Genomic DNA, 27,515 nt, shown 5'->3' on the forward strand with positions numbered 1-27,515 from the left:
TGTCAAACAAACACGATTACATTTTATTTATTTTTCCAAACAGCACTTTACATTAATGCTAATGGCATAATATGGTTTTTGACAATGAAATTTAAAGAACTATGTGCAGGCAACACAACTCAATGCTCCACAACTCAATTGTTTTATAACAAAAATTTAAACTGACTTAACTACTGCTCCGACCAATTGAATCTTCTTTCCCTTTTGCGCTTTACTAAAAAGGAAAGATTAACATTAAAAGTAGTAACTGGATAATGCATTTAGTGAACATATGGCATTTATTTAAACATGCACTTACATGCGTTCTTGTCTTCCTCCATCACACTGAGAAGCCACTCCTTCGTCTGTTCAGTCTCCCCTTTTGAGAAAATTAAACAATACTCAAAATATGGGTCAGAAACTCATGTTGAGCTTTTGTGGTGAGAGACACTTGGGCAATTCTGACCTGGATTACCAAGGCTTTGGTAGGTTCTAGCCTTGAGCGAGGGGGGCTTCTTTTTACGGCTAAATAGGGCTTCATCAGTTCCAGGACCTGTCGTGGCCATCTCAGTCTGCCTGTGGCGCCTTGATCTTGATTCCTTTAGGCAAAGTACACAAGAAAAAAACCCGAATACCTTCAGAATCAGATGACTTATGCAAGCCATGAGATTATTTTGTGTGAGTAGATCATTTAGTCATTTAGTCGTTCAATCACCCACAGTCAAATAAAAACAGGACCATCTCAAACCTTTGTTAGATGACCATATGACTTTGTTTTGATGGAAGCCACTAGAGCTGCTCGATTAGAGGACTAGAGAAACACAAAGACAATGGTATTAGATACCATGAGTACTAGTGTACCATCTATTACTATGCATATTAATCGTCTCTAGTATGTCAAGTTTCTGGCAGGGAATGTAATTAACTCACCTCTGACTCCTGACTGGCTTCCTTCTTTTTAGTATTTTTAGTCCTTGCCGCCTGAATACAATGCATATTAGTAAGTTGAAGTAAGATCTTAAACTATTGAATGAAATAATAACATGCAGTGATAACAATAATACAGCTAGTTTAATACAGAGCATTCAAAGTCCACAGACTTACCGCAGCCTTTTCCTGCCACTGCTGGTACTCAAAGGTGCATTTTTTAAGCGCACCTGCCAGGTTAAGCAGCGTGACCCCCGCTGATGTGGGCAGTAACGCATTCTTCATTCTCTCATAACAGCCATGCACATTTGCAATCTCCTGTACGTCAACATGCATTTAAAAAGGTTATATTTCAGACAGCATTTTGTCATTAAATCTTATCCGACTATTATAGGCAATAAATGCTCACTTCTAGCATGTCAGCAGAAGCAAGTTCAGCCACATTATCCCTGCGGGCTCGAAACTCTTCGTTCACATTATGCTGAACCCGGTCACCGGATATAAACGTCAGCTGGAAAGTCAAGAGGACTCATCATCAAAATCCAACTTGTGGTAAATTAGATCCCATAATCATACCGTACATATAGCAGTGGTAGAGTTAGCTTACAGTACCTTCTTAGGCATTGCCGTGAAATAAAATGCCTTTTCTGACAAAAGCCTCCAGAAGATGTAGACAACATCCATATGCTGGCAACTTTTTGCATCGGCGATCAACTGTTGTATATGAAACCAATCCTTTATGGCAATTCTGACCTGAGTGACAGACATAAACTCAATCACCCTTTAATCAATCAGGGCCGTAACCACAATAGACATTGAGGGGGACATGCCTCCCCCCAAAAATCAGAAACTTTGCTATTTTTAATAAACATATAGATATAGCCCTGAATGTTTAAGATGTGGTTACTATCAATTACATTTTTCATGAAGTTCTTGCTCATTTTAATCAAGAATCAGTAAACAGTTATACAGTATAGCAAATTGATCACCTTTTCCTTAGGCCAAACAAGTTGTTTGTTGTAAAGGCCATAGATCATATACAGGGCCCCTACTCGGATTTGAAAGCTGTATGGGGGTATGAGGTAATTGACGGCTACAGTTAAAGTAAGCCGAGTGAAGGATTTCTTCTCGTGAATTGACTGGTAACCACTGTTGAAAAAGAGAACAAGCCACATTCAAGATTCAAAGGAATTGCAATGATTGATATCACACACATCAGTGATTAGTGTTGCCAAGTCCACGTCTTTCCCGAGCAGTTGGGCTACTTTTAATCTGTCACCACGGGTTGTTTTTTGTCTGTGGTTTAAAGGTGCAAGGGTTTTGTTCATCTGCCGTCCATCTTTCATGCTAAAAAAATGCTGGGTTATTTTCAACGCAGCATTGGGTCAAAAAGGGACAAACCTGAACCCACTGGGTTGTTCCAACTCAAGTGGCTGGGTTATTTGACCCATCGTTGGGTGAAATATAAACATTTTCTGGGTTAATTTAGCCCAGCGGCTGAATTTGTCCCCTTTTGACCCATGGGTTTATAACCCCACTCTTAATTCTGCTGGGTTATTATTTATTTGAACCCAAATATTGGGCAGAACACATGTTGGATTATAAATAAACCTATGCTGGGTTGTTCTTAACCCAACCATGAGTTCAAACAACCAATCATTGCATTGAAACAACACAGTGTACGTGTATTTAATAAGCCAACATGTGTTATGTCCAATATTTGCAGCATTGTGTTAAAAGCAACCCAGAAGAAGTTAAAGTGCAGCATTTGTGTAATGGTGATCTTATTAAATCACAATATTAGTTACAATTTATTTTTAAATCACTGTGTATAATGCATAAAATATGTATTTTATGTATAGGGGTGGCATATTTTGAGTCTTGACATTTGGCCTAAGCCCTAAGGTCACGTTTGGGTTATTTTTGAGATGGTTTTGTACCACAAACCTGGCAACCCGGAGAGTGATCCACTGACTATACTGAAATCTATGGATTCGCAGCCTTCAACTAGATCAACACATTTATTGAAATATTTTGGACATTTTAAGGGTAAATATAACTTAAATAAACAGTTATTGGGCAAGTAGGCAGCATAAAGCTAATAAATTATCCTTATTCATAGCAGGAAAGTTATGTTAGTTGACATCAACACAGATAAAAGTAGGCCTATTTCTAAATTTCTACAGACATCTTTTATGTTTTTATGTAATTATCCGAGCAAAAAGTTTACTTTTTCGTCGCTTATATTTGGATATTGTTTGTATTACATAAATACAATATATCATTCAACAATCACATGGCGTAGCCTATCAACAAACCTGCAACTGGGTCAGTGACAAAAACGGTTTGGCAAGATGAGAAATTCAAAAATCTTATTTGTAAAAAATTATGTTAATTTTATGCAATAAAAAATTACATTTGCATCATTTTTATGAAAGTTAAGACTGAATGGACCTGAAATTGTCAAAATGGTGTAGCCTAACCGTCAAAGAATGAGAAATATTAAATATTTTGTCCACCTTGATGGCATGTAAGTGTAATCATAAAAAAACATTTTAAAATAATTTATTAGTTATTTCTAAATGTAAATTTTAATGTGTTTTCGTAATATTTTTCCTGACATATGCTCTGTTTTCTTTGACAAATGATGTAAAAATGTTTAAAAAAATCTTATTTCACTAAACTTGATGATTATATTTTATTCCACATTTTTATGAATACGGTATATTTATATATATAAAAAAACTAGTTACACCAATTGAAACATCGGTTACACCACATTGACATTTTTGCAATTATCCCCCAAATATTCTTTCAAAATGAAATAAAACCAGAGATTTTACACTTCGTCTTCAAAAAAGGGAATATATGCAAATTTATTTTGAAATTTTAACCCTTTTACATTTAATTGAACCATAGGACACAAAATAATTAACGTCACGTCACTGACCCAACTATGTTTTAGACAGAGATGGTGATGAACCCAGACAGCAATTTAGCTCTTACCGACGTTGGGGCGCATGTACTTGCCCGACATAAAGTGCCTCGGTGAGATGTCTTATGGAGATCGGTAGCTAATAGGCAAGACATCGGGAAGATGGTGGCATTAGAATGATCGCCGACCGTGAGCCAACGTAAACCCGCCCTAATTATTATGACCTATATGCGGCGCGATCCGCTTCGCTCTCCCATTGAACACAGCTGATTTTCGGCTGCATCGCTGTAAACGTCAAGGCATGCTTATAAAGCAGCTGTTCCAGTGTTAAAGGGAGCGAGGCGTCAGGATCCCACCGTTATATAATTGATTTGTTTAGGCCAGGGGTCTCCATGGTGCCAGCACATTCTATTAGTCTCAATTGTAATATTTATTTATAACATACATATGTTTTATATTAACTTGGCTTGGTTTACGTATGTTAACATATTAAACAATACTAAAACATATCAAAAAGTAAAATAAAATAAAATCAGTAAGTAAAACAAAAAAGTTTTGAGTAGAATAAATAAAAAAGTAGCCCTCCAGATTGTTTTATACATATTGTTGTAGCCCTTGCTCACAATGTTGGAGACCCCTGCAGGCTAACTCATTTCATATTGTGTATCAACAACAATCAACCCTCAATAACAGTTTATGTTGTGTTAATCATAAAATTTCTTCCCTAACAATTTGACAAGAGCTAGTTGAGAAGTAGGCAACTAGCCCACTTGCATGCAAGACTCCGTCCGTGGCTGCGCAGTCTGCAGCCGCTTCCTTTTGAGTTGCCAGGTTTTATGACAAAAAAAGTTTAAATTGAAAGTAAGTGATTGTTATGTGTAGGGTGTATTTCATACACAATATGACAACCTGGTAAATGTCAGTCTATCAGAAAAAAATGGATCAGTGAGTTTTCCAGGAGAAATAACAAAACAGAAGGGCATCTGGAAATTTTTTTTACTTTGTTTTTGCAAAGGCAGTTTCATTTATTTTAACACTACACAAATTACACTTTGGGGTGGTTTCCCGGACAGGGATTATCTTAAAACGGGACTAGGCCTTAGTTTAATTCTGAAATATAACTAGTTTTAATAACATGTCTTAATAAAAACATAACTTGTGTGCATTTTGAAGCATCACAAAAGACACTGATGTATTTTATGATATGTCAGTGCAAGTTGTTTTCAGTTTGGACAGCTCTTACATTTATTTTAGTCTAGAACTAGTCTAATCCCTGTCCTTGAAACCGTCCCATAGCAAACTGCAACAAAAATAAGAAATTCCCTCCAGAATAAGTCATACTCCAGAATCAGTCCAATCAATTATTTCACTTAAGATGCTTGCTTGTCCCGCCTTTGCCGCCCCCATTCCTGTCTCTGCTCAGACAGCCGCAGCCAGTTTCTCACAGTCATCTTTATATCAGCCTCAGTGGAACTTTGTAGGCAGGATTTCTTAACACAGCACCTAAAAAAATGTAATAATGTAATAAGCAACAGAAAAAAATAAGACAGCACAAAAGTCTATATATCTTCGTGGATGGTTTCTAAAAAGACAATTCAGAAAAGTCAGAGCATTTTGCAAAAAAATAAAATCATGTTGTTTCAACACATTGTAGGACTTACTCAGGAGTACCTGATGAATAGGCTGTGATTTAAGGAGAGCACATCCCTTCATCACTGGGTGTGTCTTGCTGCCAATCATCTTGTGGCACTAGGAAATACAGAAAAAGTCCCGTTACACAAAGAACAGCATCACCCAGGTCCAACTAACAGAGCTAAATAAGTGACCCCACAGTAGTGGTTCTCAAACTTTTTCTGTCATTTTTGTCATTCCCCATTTTATGTAGGACTGTGCTGTGTGTGCGCTGTGTATTGTGTGTGTGTGTGTGCCTGTCTCAGTGTGTTCTTGATCTGCATGCTAAACAGCTTATGTTCAGGAGAGCCCAGCCCTTCATATTCATCTTCCTGCTGCCAATTAACGGTTGTCACTATGAAATGATAAAATTAGATTGTGAAACTGCTAAACAGTATGTAGGCTTTTTGCTCTCAAACTTTTCAAGTGCGCTTACAGCCACAAGTTTAAAGACCCAATAGACCCTTTTACTGTTTGTACACAATGGTGACGTGGCAACGTATGCACGAGCAGTTTGGCAACGGAAGTATGGCAAGAATCAGCAGTGAAGTAACACAGACAGAGAAAGTTATTTTAAAAAGTTGACTTATCAACTTTTTCAACACATCTAACAGATCCGTGTACTATAGTGGAGTGGATAGAAGATGTTAGCAGATGGCCAAATATAAAGTGGCCAGATACATATGAAGAGTTTGGTTCCAAAACCCAATAAATCCATTTTGACAAATTTTGTTAAAAACGTGTTTTCTATACCAAGAAAGTGACAAGATGAAAACCACTATTTTCTGTTACAAACTTTCACATAGCATCTTTAGGTTATAAAAACATAAAAAATTCAAATCCATAAGTTGATTTTCAAAGATTTATTATAAAAACAGATTCTTTTTTCCACAAAATGCAATAAATTCATGACAAGTTTTTATTCAAAATGCTAAAAATCTATTGAATTAATAGCCTTTATAAATGTGCATTCATCTTTGCCGTGTTATTCATTTAGTTGACTAGTGGTATACACCAATTAAAAATATAAACATTAATGGCATTAATCATAACACTTACTTTGTGATATTAAGAACACTGTCATTGATGCGGTTATACTTGACGTCGTCGCTTAACGTGTTTCACAGCGATCAGCTGTAAAATGTTTTGGTCCTGCTCGATTATCGTTGACTTTGAGTAAAATTATGGAAAGTTTTTCATAAGATCCTCTGGGGTCAATGTGTTAGCATGACAGAGACTTGATGCTGTCGGCCCGGGCAAACAAGCACCCGTCTCCCGAGTGTCTCTTGCGTAAATTATTAGATGTTGATGGCTTACGTTTCTTTCCCGTCACAGAAAACCATCACAGGTTTATCAATGCTATTAAAGTATTATTTTGTTTTTGTTTGTTTGTTGATCACGAAGTACAAAGTAGATGAGGAAAACTAGTATTCCGTGTACTCAACGCGCCGCCATTGTTTGTTTACATTGCAATGGTGCGCTGCAAACTGTGGAGCGGATTTATGGCATTCTGTAGAAAAGGAGGAGTGGCGTTTATTGCATTTTGGGAAAAAAGGGAGAAAAGATGACAGAATAAAACGGCGTATATTGGATTTTGCTTAAAATTAAGAATTTACTTTTTAATATTGACCTGATATAATACTGATTCTGGCAGCAACTCATTTTTTTCAAAAATGGCGTTTATTTGGGACCAAACTCTTTATACGTATATTAGTATATTATATTAGTACAACCAAACGCAACAACCAGACATTTTGATGCTGGGAAACCGTTTTAATAAACTTTCTGAGTTGCTAACACGTTAGAACAACTGGCGAACAACAACACTTCCGCACAAACTATTTGATCACGTGGGCTGTAAAAGGGTCTATGCATCACATATTTAAGGGAAACTTACATTCAGTACGAAGAAGGTCCTCATTCACTGATGTAATCACTTAAATGGAAAAAACACAAATGGCCCAGATCCAGCTTGATTTTAAAATCTGGCCCTAATTCATTTGCTATTGAATTATTCTGAAATGTATTGTTTTACTACCTCAGTATGATGTTCTGAGTAAAAAGTGCAGATTCATACATTACATGTAAAATATGTTACTATCGTTAGTCCTCTGACGGAGCCCTGGAAGAGGGTGACGTGGAGGCTGCTGCAAAGCACACAGGCCTTCGTTATTATTCGGTGTCACTAGAAAATACAGAAAAACGAAATTATTGGAGTGAACAGTAAGTCAAGTTTATCACAATTAGATAAACTAATGTCAGTGGGCTGAGTAATTGCCACACATTTCTAAACACACACACACACACACACACACACACACACACACACACACACAGGTCAGTGTTTTAATTGTCTGAGTTTTAAATGGCTTACAGTCAGGAAAGCCTTCAGTTCTCTGCGTCTCTTTCTGAATATTAACCGCAGTCTCTTGGAAAGACAGAAAACCTTGGTTTACTGATCACACTACTAATATAAACTCAAAAATCATATCTCTGGAACATCAAACTATGGTATGTGCTGTGGACCTGTGGAGTACATTGTGTCTGCTTGAATTTAGGGACCTGATGCATTTTACTATATAGGGTACACTTACCTTCACTCTACAATGATGTGGGATGGGCTGGAGGAGTTAAACAAGGGGTGGGAGGGTTAGCCAGCTTTCTTCTTACTGACAATTCAAGAAGATTAAAAAAGGTTACAACAGAAAGATGATCAAAAAGGCACATCAACCATAAAATTTGCACCTTAGATATCTACATCTGATATTCGCTGTATGAGAAGTGCAGCATTATACACATAAAATGTCTTACTAGGCTTGCTCCTTTGATGGAAACTTGGGTGGGCTAGAGAAGGCTGCTTCCTTTTTGTCACTGTCATGGCCATTTAAAAACAAGGATTAAAATTCGAAAAAATTTTAAACACAAATATTACAAATTCTTATCAGGCATAATTAAAGTATGAGCATGTAATTAAAGGGAGAGTTCACCCAGGGATGAAAATAATGTAATTAATGACTCACGAGTTTGGAACGACATGAGGGTAAGACCTCCGTTCATCTTCGAAACACAGTTTAAGATATTTTGGATTTGGTCTGAGAGCTTTCTGACCCTCCATTGAAAATCCACGCACAGCACACTGTCCAGGAACAGAGAGGCAACAAAAAAACACCATCAAAGTAGCCATCTGACACCAGTGGGTCAGCCAAAATGTGCCGAAGCATCGAAAACACATCCTGGTCCAAAAATAACAAAATTACGACATCATTCAGCATTGTCTTCTCCTCCGGTTCCGTTCTGAACGCGCACGAGACTAAAGTCACATGACTGCAGTGACGCAGCTGACGTACAACGTGGCTGATGTGTTATTAGGTGCGTCCCCGCTTTTTTTTGTGCGCCCGAGCTTCGTTTACAGTCTGAGGGAGACGAATGCTGTAAATGTGAAAAAAATTCACAAACATATCTGAGGATAACACGCCATCTGTGTCACAAGACTTTAGTCAGACACATGCGCTACACAATAGACATGGAAGAGAATGCTGAATAAATTTGTCATTTTTGGACCAAGATGTGTTTTGGATGCTTCAACACATTCTGGCTGACCCATTGATGTCAAATGGCAACTTTGATTATGTTTTTTATTATCTTTCTGGACATGGACAGCACACCGTGCATAGATTTTCAATGTAGGGTCAGAAAGCTCTCGGACTAAACATAAAACATCGGAGGTCTTACAAGTTTGGAACGACATGAGGGTGAGTCCTTAATGACATTATTTTTCATTTTTGGGTGAACTATCCCTCCAATTTTCTAATGGACATATGGAAACTTAAAGGAACACGCTGACTTTTTGGGATTTTAGCTCATTCACAGTAATCCCCAGAGTTAGATAAGTGCATACATACCCCTTTCATCTCTGTGCGTGCCGTAACTCTGTCTGACGCACCCACCGCTAGCCTATCTGAGCATAAAGACTTGAAGTAAATGGCTCCAGCTAGCATGCTGCTCCCAATGGGTGACAGAGTGACAGCAGCATTTTCCTGTTTGTGTGTTGTGATTTGTTTGGTCGCACCGTGTGCAAACGGCAGGGTCATGACACAGCCATCTTTTAGCAGTATGCATGCTGGGAGCTGTGTTCTCGGAGGGTGAAGCACTTGCTACGTGGGGGGAGTAACTGCACAACTCTGACCGAACTCTCTGCTCCTCACTGGGGGTTTCTCAGGTGCTGCTAGCAAATCACTGCACCCAAGTAGCCGGGCTTTGCCTTCTGAGAATATAGTTCCCTGTATGTATATGATTAATAGATGGCTGTGTCTCACATGACCTTGTTATCCGTACACGCTGTGACCACACAAATCACAACACACAAACAGGAAAAAGTTGGCATCACTCTGTCACTCATTGGGAGCAGCACGCCAGCCGGAGCCATCCACCCCAAGTCACCGTGCAAAGCTAAGCCAGCGGTGGGTGCACCAGACAGAGACACGGCACGCACAGAGACGAAAGGAGTATGCATGCACCCATCCAACTATGGGGACACAGTGAATAAGATAAAAAAATAAGCCTTTAAGGTCAAAATAGTTAATTCAACTTGCCAACTGTTATGTTGTTTCCAGCCATAGGTAGGAGGGAAGGGGGAGGAGGGTTTTTTGGAAGGTTTGTTGTGCGTTTTCTTCTTTTTCGCCTGTGATGTTTGTGGTGCATTTTGGGTGTCTGATGAAGGGCACGATGCAGGGGATGATGGTGATCTAAGTCAGGATGGTCTGTAAATGAAAAGTTTTTACAAAGATTAGTTTTCATATTGATCACATCGAACATAGAAAGTACAATGAGTAACATCAGAACAACATAGCCCCCCACTCTCACTTGTCTAATGTAGTATTCAACAAGAGTATTGTTTTCATCCTTTAGATGGGTTGGGTGATGTCCTCTTGAAAAAACTTTGGAGTATTTTGTATGAGTCTTTATAGACCCTTTTACTCTTTGTACACAATGATGATGTGGCAACGTAGGTGCACGCAGTTTGGCAACGGAAGTATTTGATCACGTGGGCTGTAAAAGGTTCTGGAGGCCACCAAGCCATGCCTTCATCGTATTTACCTGAGTGAAAAAAACAGAAAAGACATTTTATTTTGCCTAAATTACAAAGGTTAAATAAAGGCTCTATTTTATGAATAGGTGTGTGTCCAAAAACACTTACTTCCTATCACTTTATTACTTAATAACCACTTTGTCTGACTGTCTACAGTGGCTGTGCACTTGTACTTAACTAAGCTCTTTGATTGATATGTCTACTTTTAACGTTACCATAAAAACGCACAACAAGAGCTGCCTTTAATTTTAAGCATGTCACTTAGACAAAATCATTAAAAATGCATTTAGAGTGTAAGGGGTTGATATTATAAAATGACAGATGTCATTTTTGTGTAGACAAAAGACAGTCCGTCAATTTATTACCGTTTACCTAACTGTTTACCGAACGATCCCCTCACGTCAAAAATACTGTCTAAAACAACTCACTGAAAAATATTTAATACGCGAACATATTAATAATAACTAACCAGGGGTGCGTTTCCCAAAACCATGTTGCTTATTTTCCATTGCCAACCAACTAGTTGCTAACACAACAGGTTAGCAACTATGGTTTTGGGAAACGCACCCCAAGTCAACAGTTATAACAACAAACCAAGTCTAAAAACATGTAACGTTGCCTCCGACGCCAATTTCTGTCATCCGTTTATCGAAAACATTTCCACAATCATATTTAATCAACATACCTTCGCGCTTACACTGCCGTTGTTGTGCCGAAATCAGACTCCCTGCCAGAATCTGACTCCCCCTCGCGTGCACGCGCTTGACGCCGCTCGATGATTCTGGTGCGATTGGTTTAGTTTCCGTCTGTGTAAGATGTTTAAAATCATTGTTTTGCTTAAATCGTTGCAAAAATTGATCGAAGGATTAGACAGTGTGTGAAATACTATCTGTTCTGATGACGACTAAACATCGTAAATGTTTAAGTTACTTATATTTCACATCTGAACTGTCGCTCTGCTTTTACATTTGTGACTTTAGCGTTGATTGCAGCCTGTTGTTCTGTACGGTGTGTGTCTTGTACTGTAATTTATATGTAAGTGGGCTGCATGTTGACAGAATTCGGGGGTAAGTAATAAATAAAGTCTCATCAAACTTATTTGACGTTCGCTATTAATTATTAACGTTGCGATGTTGTATTGTATCAACTCGTCATTACACCTTAAATGTGAATACCACTAATAAAATGTCTGGTAATTGACCCGTGTTATTTTACACCTGAGATTTGTGTACACGTAACAAGTTACATTCGTATATACAAAAGAGAGAAAGTTAGAGAGAGAGTTACACATTCTTAAAGATAATAAGGAAGCAGATAAATCTGACAATGGAAAAAAATGAAATAAAATTGTAAATGAGTGCTGTCCAAATGTCTGTAAATAGCATACTTGCAAATTTTCTAAATGGTTAAAGATAATCCTGTTCCATGCAGAAAGATCTAATTTGACATTTATTTCTATTGTAATATATGTATTTTTTTTACTATGATACAATAAGTGCAATATAACCCAATTGTTTAAATTGAACATTTCCAATTGTTAAACTGTGTGTAACAATGTTTAATGAATATTTTTTGTAAGTCACTGGATGAAGTCTCTACCAAATGAATTAATGTAAATGTCAATGCTTATATTACTTTTGTTGCCAGTGCATTTTTCCCTGCCGTAGCTAACGCACTGTAATATCCCTTATGATGAACTAGGATCTTTTTTAGGGGTTACCATACTGTAGTTTCAGCAGTGTTAACAGGACATCTGCAAAAAATATACTGCCCTCAGCTTAACAAACAACACTTTGCTGTTGACAGTTTCGGTCGTGGAGCCTGTGCCTCTGGTTCCATAAAAGACAGTTAAATAGTAATGCCAAAATCATACTTACCTACATTAAAGGCTTATTGTTATGACTTTTATGGGTCTCTGACCTTGCAAACTTCAGTAACGACAAGGCGACTTCTGTTCAATAACGTACTCCCCTACTTTAAATGCTTCAAATTAAATCTAAACACTTGTGCTTTTTTCCAGGTGTTCTACAATATGAGATGTGTCACCAGAATACGTTATTTGGGTCTCTGACCTCGCAAACCTCAGATTTAAAGGGGGGTATGATTTCGGCAGGGGTTGCCAAAATCATACCCCCCCCAAGGTTAAATGCTTATTACTAAAGATATATGCTTTTACTTTTTTGTAGGTGTTCTAGTATAAAAGATGTGTCACCAGAATAAATTTGATGGGTCTCTGAGCTTGTAAACCTCAGATTTAAAGGGGGGTATGAGTTCGGCAGCTGTTGCCTAAATCATACTCCCCTACTTTAAATGCTTCAAATTGAATCTAAACACTTGTGCTCTTTTCCAGGTGTTCTAGTATAGGAGATGTGTCACCAGAATGATTTTTATTGGTCTCTGACCTTGCAAACCTCAGATTTAAAGGGGGGTATGATTTCGGCAGCTGTTGCCAAAATCATACTCCCCTACTTTAAATGCTTATTACTTAAGATATATGTTTGTGCTTTTTTGTAGGTGTTCTAGTATAGGAGATGTGTCACCAGAATACATTTAATGGGTCTCTGACCTTGCAAACCTTAGATTTAAAGGGGGGTAAGATATCGGCAGGTTTTGCCGAAATCATACTCCCCTACTTTAAATGCTTTAAATTGAATCTAAACACTTGTGCTTTTTACCCATTGTTCTACAATATGAGATGTGTCACCAGAATGAGTTTCATGGGTCTCTGACCTTGGAAACCTCAGATTTAAAGGGGGGTATGATTTTGGCAGGAGTTGCCAAAATCATACCCCCAAAGGTTAAATGCTTATTACTAAAGATATATGCTTGTGCTTTTTTGTAGGTATTCTAGTATAGGAGATTTGTCACCAGAATGAGTTTCATGGCTCTCTGACCTTGTAAACCTCAGATTTAAAGGGGGGGTTGATTTCGGCAGGTTTTGACGAAATCATACTCCCCTACTTTAAATGCTTTAAATTGAATCTAAACACTTGTGCTTTTTTCCAGGTGTTCTACAATATGAGATGTGTCACCAGAATACTTTATTTGGGTCTCTGACCTCGCAAACCTCAGATTTAAAGGGGGGGGTATGATTTCGGCAGGTGTTGCCGAAATCATGCTCCCCTACTTTAAATGCTTCAAATTGAATCTAAACACTTGTGCTTTTTTCCAGGTGTTCTACAATATGAGATGTGTCACCAGAATACTTTATTTGGGTCTCTGACCTCGCAAACCTCAGATTTAAAGGGGGGGGGTATGATTTCGGCAGGGTTGCCAAAATCATACCCCCCAAGGTTAAATGCTTATTTCTAAAGATATATGCTTTTACTTTTTTGAAGGTGTTTTACAATGAGAGATGTGTCACCAGAATACTTTATTTGGGTCTCTGACCTCGCAAACCTCAGATTAAAAGGGGGGTAGGAATTCGGCATGTGTTGCCGAAATCATACTCCCCTACTTTAAATGCTTCAAATTGAATCTAAACACTTATGCTTTTTACCCATTGTTCTACAACATGAGATGTGTCACCAGAATGAGTTTCATGGGTTTCTGACCTTGCAAACCTCAGGTTTAAAGGGGGGGGGTATGATTTCGGCAGGGGTTGCCGAAATCATACTCCCCTACTTTAAATGCTTTAAACTGAATCCAAACACTTGTGCCCCCCTCCAGGTGTTCCACAACATGAGACCTGTCACCAGAATGAATTTTATTGGTCTCCGACCCCGCAAACCCCAGATCCAAAGGGGGGCATGATTTCGGCAGGAGTTGCCGAAATCATACCCCCCAAGGTTAAATGCTTATTACTAAAGATGTATGCTTTTACTTTTTTGAAGGTGTTTTACAATGAGAGATGTGTCACCAGAATACTTTATTTGGGTCTCTGACCTCGCAAACCTCAGATTTAAAGGGGGGGGGGGGGGGTATGATTTCGGCAGGGTTGCCAAAATCATACCCCCCAAGGTTAAATGCTTATTTCTAAAGATATATGCTTTTACTTTTTTGAAGGTGTTTTACAATGAGAGATGTGTCACCAGAATACTTTATTTGGGTCTCTGACCTCGCAAACCTCAGATTAAAAGGGGGGTAGGAATTCGGCATGTGTTGCCGAAATCATACTCCCCTACTTTAAATGCTTTAAATTGAATCTAAACACTTGTGCTTTTTTCCAGGTGCTCCACAATATGAGATTTGTCACCAGAATGAATTTTATTGGTCTCCGACCTCGCAAACCTCAGATCTAAAGGGGGGTATGATTTCGGCAGGTGTTGCCAAAACCATACCCCCCAAGGTTAAATGCTTATTACTAAAGATGTATGCTTTCACTTTTTTGTAGGTGTTCAAGTATAAAAGATGTGTCACCAGAATACATTTGATGGGTCTCTGACCTTGGAAACCTTAGATTTAAAGGGGGGTAAGATATCGGCAGGTTTTGCCGAAATCATACTCCCCTACTTTAAATGCTTTATATTGAATCTAAACACTTGTGCTTTTTTCCAGGTGTTCTACAATATGAGAGGTGTCACCAGAATACTCCATTTGGGTCTCTGACCTCGCAAACCTCAGATTTAAAGGGGGGTATGATTTCGGCAGGGGTTGCCAAAATCATACCCCCCAAGGTTAAATGCTGCTTATTACTAAAGATATATGCTTTTTCTTTTTTGTAGGTGTTCTAGTATAAAAGATGTGTCACCAGAATAAATTTGATGGGTCTCTGACCTTGTAAACCTCAGATTTAAAGGGGGGTATGATTTCGGCAGGTGTTGCCGAAATCATACTCCCCTACTTTAAATGCTTCAAATTGAATCTAAACACTTGTGCTTTTTTCTAGGTGTTCTACAATATGAGATTTGTCACCAGAATGAATTTTATTGGTCTCCGACCCCGCAAACCTCAGATTTAAAGGGGGGCATGATTTCCGCAAGTGTTGCCAAAATCATACCCCCCAAGGTTAAATGCTTATTACTAAAGATGTATGCTTTCACTTTTTTGTAGGTGTTCAAGTATAAAAGATGTGTCACCAGAATACATTTGATGGGTCTCAGACCTTGGAAACCTTAGATTTAAAGGGGGGTAAGATATCGGCAGGTTTTGCCGAAATCATACTCCCCTACTTTAAATGCTTTAAATTGAATCTAAACACTTATGCTTTTTACCCATTGTTCAACACTATGAGATGTGTCACCAGAATGAGTTTCATGGGTCTCTGACCTTGCAAACCTCAGATTTAAAGGGGGGTATGATTTCGGCAAGTGTTGCCAAAATCATACCCCCCCAGGTTAAATGCTTATTACTTAAGATATATGTTTGTGCTTTTTTTGTAGGTGTTCCAGTGTAGGAGATGTGTCACCAGAATGAGTTTCATGGCTCTCTGACCTTGTAAACCTCAGATTTAAAGGGGGGGTTGATTTCGGCAGGTTTTGACGAAATCATACTCCCCTACTTTAAATGCTTTAAATTGAATCTAAACACTTGTGCTTTTTTCCAGGTGTTCTACAATATGAGATGTGTCACCAGAATACTTTATTTGGGTCTCTGACCTCGCAAACCTCAGATTTAAAGGGGGGGGTATGATTTCGGCAGGTGTTGCCGAAATCATGCTCCCCTACTTTAAATGCTTCAAATTGAATCTAAACACTTGTGCTTTTTTCCAGGTGTTCCACAATATGAGACGCGTCCCCAGAAAACTTTATTTGGGTCTCCGACCTCGCAAACCTCAGATTTAAAGGGGGGGGGGTATGATTTCGGCAGGGTTGCCAAAATCATACCCCCCAAGGTTTAATGCTTTTTTCTAAAGATATATGCTTTTACTTTTTTGAAGGTGTTTTACAATGAGAGATGTGTCACCAGAATACTTTATTTGGGTCTCTGACCTCGCAAACCTCAGATTTAAAGGGGGGGTTGATTTCGGCAGCTGTTGCCGAAATCATACTCCCCTACTTTAAATGCTTCAAATTGAATCTATACACTTATGCTTTTTACCCATTGTTCTACAATATGAGATGTGTCACCAGAATGAGTTTAAAGGGTCTCTGACCTTGCAAACCTCAAATTTAAAGGGGGGTATGATTTCGGCAGCTGTTGCCAAAATCATACTCCCCTACTTTAAATGCTTTAAATTGAATCTAAACACTTGTGCTTTTTTTCCAGGTGTTCTAGTATAGGAGATGTGTCACCAGAATGAGTTTTATTAGTCTCTGACCTTGCAAACCTCAGATTTAAAGGGGGGTATGATTTCGGCAAGTGTTGCCAAAATCATACCCCCCAAGGTTAAATGCTTATTACTTAAGATATATGTTTGTGCTTTTTTGTAGGTGTTCCAGTGTAGGAGATGTGTCACCAGAATGAGTTTAAAGGGTCTCTGACCTTGCAAACCTCAGATTTAAAGAGGGGTATGATTTCGGCAGGGGTTGCCAAAATCATACCCCCCAAGGTTAAATGCTTATTACTAAAGATATATGCTTTTACTTTTTTGTAGGTGTTCTAGTATAAAAGATGTGTCACCAGAATACATTTGATGGGTCTCTGACCTTGGAAACCTCAGATTTAAAGGGGGGGTATGATTTCGGCAGGGGTTGCCGAAATCATACTCCCCTACTTTAAATGCTTTAAATTGAATCTAAACACTTGTGCTTTTTTTCCGGGTGTTCTACAATAGGAGATGTGTCACCAGAATGAGTTTAATGGGTCTCTGACCTTGCAAACCTCAGATTTAAAGGGGGGTATGATTTCAGCAGCTGTTGCCAAAATCATACCCCCCAAGGTTAAATGCTTATTACTTAAGATATATGTTTGTGCTTTTTTTGTAGGTGTTCCAGTATAGGAGATGTGTCACCAGAATACATTTGATGGGTCTCTGACCTTGGAAACCTCAGATTTAAAGAGGGGTATGATTTCGGCAGGGGTTGCCAAAATCATACCCCCCAAGGTTAAATGCTTATTACTAAAGATATATGCTTTTACTTTTTTGTAGGTGTTCTAGTATAAAAGATGTGTCACCAGAATAAGTTGACTGGGTCTCTGACCTTGCAAACCTCAGATTTAAAGGGGGGTATGATTTCGGCAGCTGTTGCCAAAATCATACTCCCCTACTTTAAATGCTTATTACTTAAGATATATGTTTGTGCTTTTTTGTAGGTGTTCCAGTGTAGGAGATGTGTCACCAGAATGAGTTTAAAGGGTCTCTGACCTTGCAAACCTCAGATTTAAAGGGGGGTATGATTTCGGCAGCTGTTGCCAAAATCATACTCCCCTACTTTAAATGCTTTAAATTGAATCTAAACACTTGTGCTTTTTTTCCAGGTGTTCTAGTATAGGAGATGTGTCACCAGAATGAGTTTAAAGGGTCTCTGACCTTGCAAACCTCAGATTTAAAGGGGGGTATGATTTCGGCAGCTGTTGCCAAAATCATACCCCCCAAGGTTAAATGCTTATTACTTAAGATATATGTTTGTGCTTTTTTGTAGGTGTTCCAGTGTAGGAGATGTGTCACCAGAATACATTTGATGGGTCTCTGACCTTGGAAACCTCAGATTTAAAGAGGGGTATGATTTCGGCAGGGGTTGCCAAAATCATACCCCCCAAGGTTAAATGCTTATTACTAAAGATATATGCTTTTACTTTTTTGTAGGTGTTCTAGTATAAAAGATGTGTCACCAGAATACATTTGATGGGTCTCTGACCTTGGAAACCTCAGATTTAAAGAGGGGTATGATTTCGGCAGGGGTTGCCAAAATCATACCCCCCAAGGTTAAATGCTTATTACTAAAGATATATGCTTTTACTTTTTTGTAGGTGTTCTAGTATAAAAGATGTGTCACCAGAATACATTTGATGGGTCTCTGACCTTGCAAACCTCAGATTTAAAGGGGGGTAAGATTTCGGCAGGTTTTGCCGAAATCATACTCCCCATTAAATCTGAGGTTTGCGAGGTCAGAGACCCAAATAAAGTTTTCTGGGGACACATCTCATATTGTAGAACACCTGGAAAAAAGCACAAGTGTTTAGATTCAGTTTGAAGCATTTAAAGTAGGGGAGCGTGATTTCGGCAACACCTGCCGAGATCATGCCCCCCCCCCCTTAAATCTGAGGTTTGCGAGGTCAGAGACCCGAATAAGGTTTTCTGGGGACACATCTCGTATTGTGGAACACCTGGAAGGGAGCACAAGTGTTTAGATTCAATTTGAAGCATTTAAGGTGGGGGAGTGTGATTTCGGCAACACCTGCCGAGGTCATACCCCCCTTTAAATCTGAGGTTTGCGAGGTCAGAGACCCATCAGATGTGTTCTGGTGACACATCTTTTATACTGGAACACCTACAAAAAAGCACAAACATATATCTTAAGTAATAAGCATTTAACCTTGGGGGGTATGATTTTGGCAACAGCTGCTGAAATCATACCCCCCTTTAAATCTGAGGTTTGCAAGGTCAGAGACCCATTAAACTCATTCTGGTGACACATCTCCTATACTGGAACACCTGGAAAAGAGCACAAGTGTTTAGATTCAATTTGAAGCATTTAAAGTAGGGGAGTATGATTTTGGCAACAGCTGCCGAAATCATACCCCCCTTTAAATTTGAGGTTTGCAAGGTCAGAGACCCATTAAACTTATTCTGGTGACACATCTTTTATACTAGAACACCTACAAAAAAGTAAAAGCATACATCTTTAGTAATAAGCATTTAACCTTGGGGGGTATGATTTCGGCAACAGCCGCCAAAACCATACCCCCCTTTAAATCTGAGGTTTGCAAGGTCAGAGACCAGTAAAATTCATTCTGGTGACGAATCTCATGTTGTGGAGCACCTGGAAAAGAGCACAAGTGTTTAGATTCAATTTGAAGCATTTAAAGTGGGGGAGTGTGATTTCGGCAACACCTGCCGAGGTCATACTCCCCCCTTTAAATCCGAGGTTCGCGAGGTCAGAGACCCAAACAAAGTATTCCGGCGACACATCTCACACTGCAGAACACCCGGAAAAAAGCACAAGTGTTTAGATTCAATTTAAAGCATTTAAAGTAGGGGAGTATGATTTTCGGCAACACCTGCCGATATCTTACCCCCCTTTAAATCTAAGGTTTCCAAGGTCTGAGACCCATCAAATGTATTCTGGTGACACATCTTTTATACTAGAACACCTACAAAAAAGTAAAAGCATACATCTTTAGTAATAAGCATTTAACCTTGGGGGGTATGATTTTGGCAACACCTGCCGAAATCATACCCCCCTTTAAATCTGAGGTTTACAAGGTCAGAGACCCATCAAATGTATTCTGGTGACACATCTTTTATACTAGAACACCTACAAAAAAGAAAAAGCATATATCTTTAGTAATAAGCAGCATTTAACCTTGGGGGGTATGATTTTGGCAACCCCTGCCGAAATCATACCCCCCTTTAAATCTGAGGTTTGCGAGGTCAGAGACCCAAATAAAGTATTCTGGTGACACCTCTCATATTGTAGAACACCTGGAAAAAAGCACAAGTGTTTAGATTCAATATAAAGCATTTAAAGTAGGGGAGTATGATTTTGGCAACACCTGCCGATATCTTACCCCCCTTTAAATCTTAGGTTTACAAGGTCAGAGACCCATCAAATGTATTCTGGTGACACATCTTTTATACTTGAACACCTACAAAAAAGTGAAAGCATACATCTTTAGTAATAAGCATTTAACCTTGGGGGGTATGATTTTGGCAACAGCTGCCGAAATCATACCCCCCTTTAAATCTGAGGTTTGCGAGGTCAGAGACCAACAAAATTCATTCTGGTGACAAATCTCATATTGCAGAACACCTGGAAAAAAGCACAAGTGTTTAGATTCAATTTAAAGCATTTAAAGTAGGGGAGTATGATTTTGGCAACAGCTGCCGAAATCATACCCCCCTTTAAATCTGAGGTTTGCAAGGTCAGAGACCCTTTAAACTCATTCTGGTGACACATCTCATATTGTAGAACAATGGGTAAAAAGCATAAGTGTTTAGATTCAATTTGAAGCATTTAAAGTAGGGGAGTATGATTTCGGCAACACCTGCCGAATTCCTACCCCCCTTTTAATCTGAGGTTTGCGAGGTCAGAGACCCAAATAAAGTATTCTGGTGACACATCTCTCATTGTAAAACACCTTCAAAAAAGTAAAAGCATATATCTTTAGAAATAAGCATTTAACCTTGGGGGGTATGATTTTGGCGGCCCTGCCGAGGTCGTGCCCCCCTTTGGGTCTGGGGTTTGCGAGGTCGGATACCCAGATAAGGTATTCTGGTGACACATCTCATATTGTAGAACACCTGGAAAAAAGCACAAGTGTTTAGATTCAATTTAAAGCATTTAAAGTAGGGAAGTATGATTTCGTCAAAACCTGCCGAAATCAACCCCCCCTTTAAATCTGAGGTTTACAAGGTCAGAGACCAACAAAAATCATTCTGGTGACAAATCTCCTATACTGGAACACCTGGAAAAGAGCACAAGCATATATCTTAAGTAATAAGCACTTAACCTTGGGGGGTATGATTTCGGCAACAGCTGCCAAAATCATACCCCCCTTTAAATCTGAGGTTTGCAAGATCAGAGGCAAATAAAACACATTCTGGTGACAAATCTCATATTGTAGAACACCTGGAAAAGAGCACAAGTGTTTAGATTCAATTTAAAGCATTTAAAGTAGGGGAGTATGATTTCGGCAACCCCTGCCGAAATCATACCCCCCCTTTAAATCTGAGGTTTGCAAGATCAGAGACCCACCAAACTCACTCTGGTGACACATCTCATATTGTAGAACAATGGGTAAAAAGCATAAGTGTTTAGATTCAATTTGAAGCATTTAAAGTAGGGGAGTATGATTTCGGCAACACCTGCCGAATTCCTACCCCCCTTTTAATCTGAGGTTTGCGAGGTCAGAGACCCAAATAAAGTATTCTGGTGACACATCTCTCATTGTAAAACACCTTCAAAAAAGTAAAAGCATATATCTTTAGAAATAAGCATTTAACCTTGGGGGGTATGATTTTGGCAACCCTGCCGAAATCATACCCCCCTTTAAATCTGAGGTTTGCGAGGTCAGATACCCAAATAAAGTATTCTGGTGACACATCTCACATTGTAGAACACCTGGAAAAAAGCACAAGTGTTTAGATTCAATTTGAAGCATTTAAAGTAGGGGAGCATGATTTCGGCAACACATGCCGAAATCACACCCCCCCATTAAATCCGAGGTATACAAGATCAGAGACCAACAAAACTCACTCTGGTGACACATCTCCTATACTAGAACACCTGGAAAAGAGCACAAGCATATATCTTAAGTAATAAGCATTTAATGCAGGGGGGTATGATTTTGGCAACAGCTGCCGAAATCATACCCCCCTTTAAATCTGAGGTTTGCAAGGTCAGAGACCCTTTAAACTCATTCTGGTGACACATCTCGTGTTGTGGAGCAATGGGTAAAAAGCACAAGTGTTTAGATTCAATTTAAAGCATTTAAAGTAGGGGAGTATGATTTTGGCAAAACCTGCCGATATCATACCCCCCTTTAAATCTAAGGTTTGCAAGGTCAGAGACCCTTTAAACTCATTCTGGTGACACATCTCCTACACTGGAACACCTACAAAAAAGCACAAACATATATCTTAAGTAATAAGCATTTAACCTTGGGGGGTATGATTTTGGCAACAGCTGCCGAAATCATACCCCCCGTGAAATCTGAGGTTTGCAAGGTCAGAGACTAATAAAACTCATTCTGGTGACACATCTCCTATACTAGAACACCTGGAAAAGAGCACAAGCATATATCTTAAGTAATAAGCATTTAAAGTAGGGGAGTATGATTTTGGCAACAGCTGCCGAAAATCATACCCCCCTTTAAATCTGAGGTTTGCAAGGTCAGAGACCCTTTAAACTCATTCTGGTGACACATCTCATATTGTGGAACAATGGGTAAAAAGCACAAGTGTTTAGATTCAATTTAAAGCATTTAAAGTAGGGGAGTATGATTTCGGCAAAACCTGCCGATATCCTACCCCCCTTTAAATCTAAGGTTTCCAAGGTCTGAGACCCATCAAATGTATTCTGGTGACACATCTTTTATACTAGAACACCTACAAAAAAGTAAAAGCATACATCTTTAGTAATAAGCATTTAACCTTGGGGGGTATGATTTTGGCAACACCTGCCGAAATCAACCCCCCCTTTAAATCTGAGGTTTGCGAGGTCAGAGGCAAACAAAACACACTCTGGTGACAAATCCCATATTGTAGAACACCTGGAAAAGAGCACAAGTGTTTAGATTCAATTTGAAGCATTTAAAGTAGGGGAGTATGATTTCGGCAACACATGCCGAAATCATACCCCCCTTTAAATTTGAGGTTTGCAAGGTCAGAGACCCAGCAAATGTATTCTGGTGACACATCTTTTATACTAGAACACCCCCAAAAAAGAAAAAGCATATATCTTTAGTAATAAGCAGCATTTAACCTTGGGGGGTATGATTTTGGCAACCCCTGCCGAAATCATACCCCCCTTTAAATCTGAGGTTTGCGAGGTCAGAGACCCAAATAAAGTATTCTGGTGACACCTCTCATATTGTAGAACACCTGGAAAAAAGCACAAGTGTTTAGATTCAATTTAAAGCATTTAAAGTAGGGGAGTATGATTTCGGCAACACATGCCGAATTCCTACCCCCCTTTTAATCTGAGGTTTGCGAGGTCAGAGACCCAAATAAAGTATTCTGGTGACACATCTCTCATTGTAAAACACCTTCAAAAAAGTAAAAGCATATATCTTTAGAAATAAGCATTTAACCTTGGGGGGTATGATTTTGGCAACCCTGCCGAAATCATACCCCCCCCCCCTTTAAATCTGAGGTTTGCGAGGTCAGAGACCCAAATAAAGTATTCTGGTGACACATCTCTCATTGTAAAACACCTTCAAAAAAGTGAAAGCATACATCTTTAGTAATAAGCATAACCTTGGGGGGTATGATTTTGGCAACAGCTGCCGAAATCATACCCCCCTTTAAATCTGAGGTTTGCAAGATCAGAGGCAAATAAAACACATTCTGGTGACAAATCTCATATTGTAGAACACCTGGAAAAAAGCACAAGTGTTTAGATTCAATTTAAAGCATTTAAAGTAGGGGAGTATGATTTTGGCAACAGCTGCCGAAATCATACCCCCCTTTAAATCTGAGGTTTGCAAGGTCAGAGACCCTTTAAACTCATTCTGGTGACACATCTCATATTGTAGAACAATGGGTAAAAAGCATAAGTGTTTAGATTCAATTTGAAGCATTTAAAGTAGGGGAGTATGATTTCGGCAACACATGCCGAATTCCTACCCCCCTTTTAATCTGAGGTTTGCGAGGTCAGAGATCCAAATAAAGTATTCTGGTGACACATCTCTCATTGTAAAACACCTTCAAAAAAGTAAAAGCATATATCTTTAGAAATAAGCATTTAACCTTGGGGGGTATGATTTTGGCAACCCTGCCGAAATCATACCCCCCCCCCTTTAAATCTGAGGTTTGCGAGGTCAGAGACCCAAATAAAGTATTCTGGTGACACATCTCATATTGTAGAACACCTGGAAAAAAGCACAAGTGTTTAGATTCAATTTGAAGCATTCAAAGTAGGGGAGCATGATTTCGGCAACACCCGCCGAAATCACACCCCCCCCTTTAAATCTGAGGTTTGCGAGGTCAGAGACCCAAATAAAGTATTCTGGTGACACATCTCATATTGTAGAACACCTGGAAAAAAGCACAAGTGTTTAGATTCAATTTAAAGCATTTAAAGTAGGGGAGTATGATTTCGTCAAAACCTGCCGAAATCATACCCCCCTTTAAATCTGAGGTTTGCAAGATCAGAGACCAATAAAAATCATTCTGGTGACAAATCTCCTATACTATAACACCTATTATAAAGCACAAGCATATATCCTAAGTAATAAGCATTTAACCTTGGGGGGTATGATTTTGGCAGCAGCTGCCGAAATCATACCCCCCTTTAAATCTGAGGTTTGCAAGGTCAGAGACCCTTTAAACTCATTCTGGTGACACATCTCATATTGTTGAACAATGGGTAAAAAGCATAAGTGTTTAGATTCAATTTAAAGCATTTAAAGTAGGGGAGTATGATTTCGGCAAAACCTGCCGATATCTTACCCCCCTTTAAATCTAAGGTTTCCAAGGTCTGAGACCCATCAAATGTATTCTGGTGACACATCTCCTATACTGGAACACCTACAAAAAGCACAAACATATATCTTAAGTAATAAGCATTTAACCTTGGGGGGTATGATTTTGGCAACAGCTGCCGAAATCATACCCCCCTTTAAATCTGAGGTTTGCAAGGTCAGAGACTAATAAAACTCATTCTGGTGACACATCTCCTATACTAGAACACCTGGAAAAGAGCACAAGTGTTTAGATTCAATTTGAAGCATTTAAAGTAGGGGAGTATGATTTTGGCAACAGCTGCCGAAATCATACCCCCCTTTAAATTTGAGGTTTGCAAGGTCAGAGACCCATTAAACTTATTCTGGTGACACATCTCCTATACTGGAACACCTACAAAAAAGTAAAAGCATATATCTTTAGTAATAAGCATTTAACCTTGGGGGGGGTATGATTTTGGCAACCCCTGCCGAAATCATACCCCCCTTTAAATCTGAGGTTTGCGAGGTCAGAGACCCAAATAACGTATTCTGGTGACACATCTCATATTGTAGAACACCTGGAAAAAAGCACAAGTGTTTAGATTTAATTTGAAGCATTTAAAGTAGGGGAGTACGTTATTGAACAGAAGTCGCCTTGTCGTTACTGAAGTTTGCAAGGTCAGAGACCCATAAAAGTCATAACAATAAGCCTTTAATGTAGGTAAGTATGATTTTGGCATTACTATTTAACTGTCTTTTATGGAACCAGAGGCACAGGCTCCACGACCCAAATTGTTAACAGCAAAGTGTTGTTTGTTAAGCTGAGGGCAGTATATTTTTTGCAGATGTCCTGTTAACACTGCTGAAACTACAGTATGGTTACCCCTAAAAAAGATCCTAGTTCATCATAAGGGATATTACAGTGCGTTAGCTACGGCAGGGAAAAATGCACTGGCAACAAAAGTAATATAAGCATTGACATTTACATTAATTCATTTGGTAGAGACTTCATCCAGTGACTTACAAAAAATATTCATTAAACATTGTTACACACAGTTTAACAATTGGAAATGTTCAATTTAAACAATTGGGTTATATTGCACTTATTGTATCATAGTAAAAAAAATACATATATTACAATAGAAATAAATGTCAAATTAGATCTTTCTGCATGGAGCAGGATTATCTTCAACCATTTCGAAAATTTGCTATTTACAGACATTTGGACAGCACTCATTTAGAATTGTATTTCATTCTTTTCCATTGTCAGATTTGTCTGCATCCTTATTATCTTTAAGAATGTGTAACTTTCTATCTAATATATATTACACGAAGTTAACTTGTTACGTGTACACAAATCTCAGGTGTAAAATAACACGGGTCAATTACCAGACATTTTATTAGTGGTATTCACATTTAAGGTGTAATGACGAGTTGATACAATACAACATCGCAACGTTAATAATTAACAGCGAACGTCAAATAAGTTTGATGAGACTTTATTTATTACTTACCCCCGAATTCTGTCAACATGCAGCCCACTTACATATAAATTACAGTACAAGACACACACCGTACAGAACAACAGGCTGCAATCAACGCTAAAGTCACAAATGTAAAAGCAGAGCCACAGTTCAGATGTGAAATATAAGTAACTTAAACATTTACGATGTTTAGTCGTCATCAGAACAGATAGTATTTCACACACTGTCTAATCCTTCGATCAATTTTTGCAACGATTTAAGGAAAACAATGATTTTAAACATATTTTCAGACAGACGTAAACTAAACCAATCGCACCAGAATCATCGAGCGGCGTCAAGCGCGTGCTCGCGAGGGGGAGTCAGATTCTGGCAGGGGGTACGTTTTCGGCACAACACCGGCTTGATGTGGACCAACAACTGCGTAGATCTAGTGAAGAAAAAAAGAGGCGCGGTCGGCATAAAGGTTGCTCGCGGTTCCTCTGCCGATCTCCGGCTGCAGACTCATCGCGCCGATCGTTTACCCACCAACTTTTATTCTGTGTGCAGGGGAAAAACCCGAACCGACACTTTGCCGCTGGTGCCCTCCGATTGCCGACGTCGGTAAGACTGAACGTGCTGTCTGGGAAGCGAGTGTGTAAAGTTTTGTATTTCAGCTTTGAATTCTGTTCAAATAATGTAGTCCAAACATGTATGTGTGCCCTTACTAAAACACACTGGAGAAGTCCATCTCTCTCCAGACTGCAGCAAACTCCTCATATCGCACCGACTCGGTTTGCTGGAAGCGGCCCAGCAGATCCTCACAGTCGTTTTTTACTGGCAGCCAGTAATGCTCGCACGCTTTCCCTAGCGCGACACGACATTGTCAGTGTGAAATTAGACATGCTATCACGCAATTACGTTTAAATCATATTTGCAATAACTTACTCGAACCCATCACCTCAGGTCTGCTCTGTGTAGAGATAAAACGACGATCTTCTAACCAAACCTTGAACTGTAATTAAATTGTGATTGAGAGTGCACCTGTGAGCGATGATTTGATGGATCCAGTAGGTGTGTTCGACAGGCTTGATGCAGCGCTGCGCAGACCGATCGTCTTATGACGTCACATTATCGCGAACACAGATTTCGAATCGTTCTCGCGATACTTTGGTGTCAATGGTGAACGGTCTACGCAGCGCCGCGTCATGTTGACGATACTGTAGCTCTGTTAAATTCCGAGCAGTATCTATTAAAATAAAATTCATTTGCATCAAATTATCTTTATCAAAGGCGTGTAATAAAA

At 39.1% G+C, this 27,515-nt stretch overlaps 1 protein-coding gene and 1 long non-coding RNA gene across 6 annotated transcripts; both read right to left on the reverse strand.

Annotated features, from left to right (window-relative positions):
* On the reverse strand, positions 1–27,315 carry snapc1a (small nuclear RNA activating complex, polypeptide 1a). The gene is made up of 11 exons (XM_055187132.2): positions 27,158–27,315; positions 26,938–27,076; positions 1,896–2,055; positions 1,519–1,659; positions 1,316–1,417; positions 1,084–1,224; positions 910–960; positions 728–790; positions 446–578; positions 299–358; positions 1–214 (listed from the first exon to the last, which is right to left on the reverse strand). The coding sequence occupies exons 1-11, from the start codon at positions 27,165–27,167 to the stop codon at positions 171–173; spliced, it is 1,044 nt and encodes a 347-aa protein (XP_055043107.2). The 5' UTR covers positions 27,168–27,315; the 3' UTR covers positions 1–170.
* On the reverse strand, positions 4,941–11,305 carry LOC129422771 (uncharacterized). Of its 5 annotated transcripts, none has more exons than XR_012358624.1 (8): positions 11,287–11,305; positions 10,105–10,609; positions 8,324–8,383; positions 8,107–8,181; positions 7,887–7,940; positions 7,611–7,697; positions 5,503–5,590; positions 4,941–5,344 (listed from the first exon to the last, which is right to left on the reverse strand). It is a non-coding gene; the product is annotated as an uncharacterized lncRNA (long non-coding RNA). The 5 variants fall into 5 exon arrangements; XR_012358625.1 differs by lacking the exon at positions 11,287–11,305 and having other exon boundaries at positions 4,961–5,344; positions 10,105–10,272; positions 10,376–10,560; XR_012358626.1 differs by lacking the exon at positions 11,287–11,305 and having other exon boundaries at positions 4,969–5,344; positions 8,107–8,133; positions 10,105–10,554.
* Positions 27,316–27,515: the final 200 nt, after the last annotated feature.

Source organism: Misgurnus anguillicaudatus, chromosome 18 (genome assembly GCF_027580225.2).
Source record: "Misgurnus anguillicaudatus chromosome 18, ASM2758022v2, whole genome shotgun sequence".
Lineage (NCBI taxonomy): Eukaryota > Metazoa > Chordata > Actinopteri > Cypriniformes > Cobitidae > Misgurnus > Misgurnus anguillicaudatus.

What these genes read in the sequence shown, in the direction of transcription:
- snapc1a (XM_055187132.2), bottom strand. An exon ending in AGTGGCAGGAAAAGGCTGCG is followed by an intron (nt 961 to 1,083) that starts GTAAGTCTGTGG and finishes CATTGTATTCAG; the next exon opens with GCGGCAAGGACTAAAAATAC. An exon ending in GGAGGAAGACAAGAACGCAT is followed by an intron (nt 215 to 298) that starts GTAAGTGCATGT and finishes TTTCCTTTTTAG; the next exon opens with TAAAGCGCAAAAGGGAAAGA.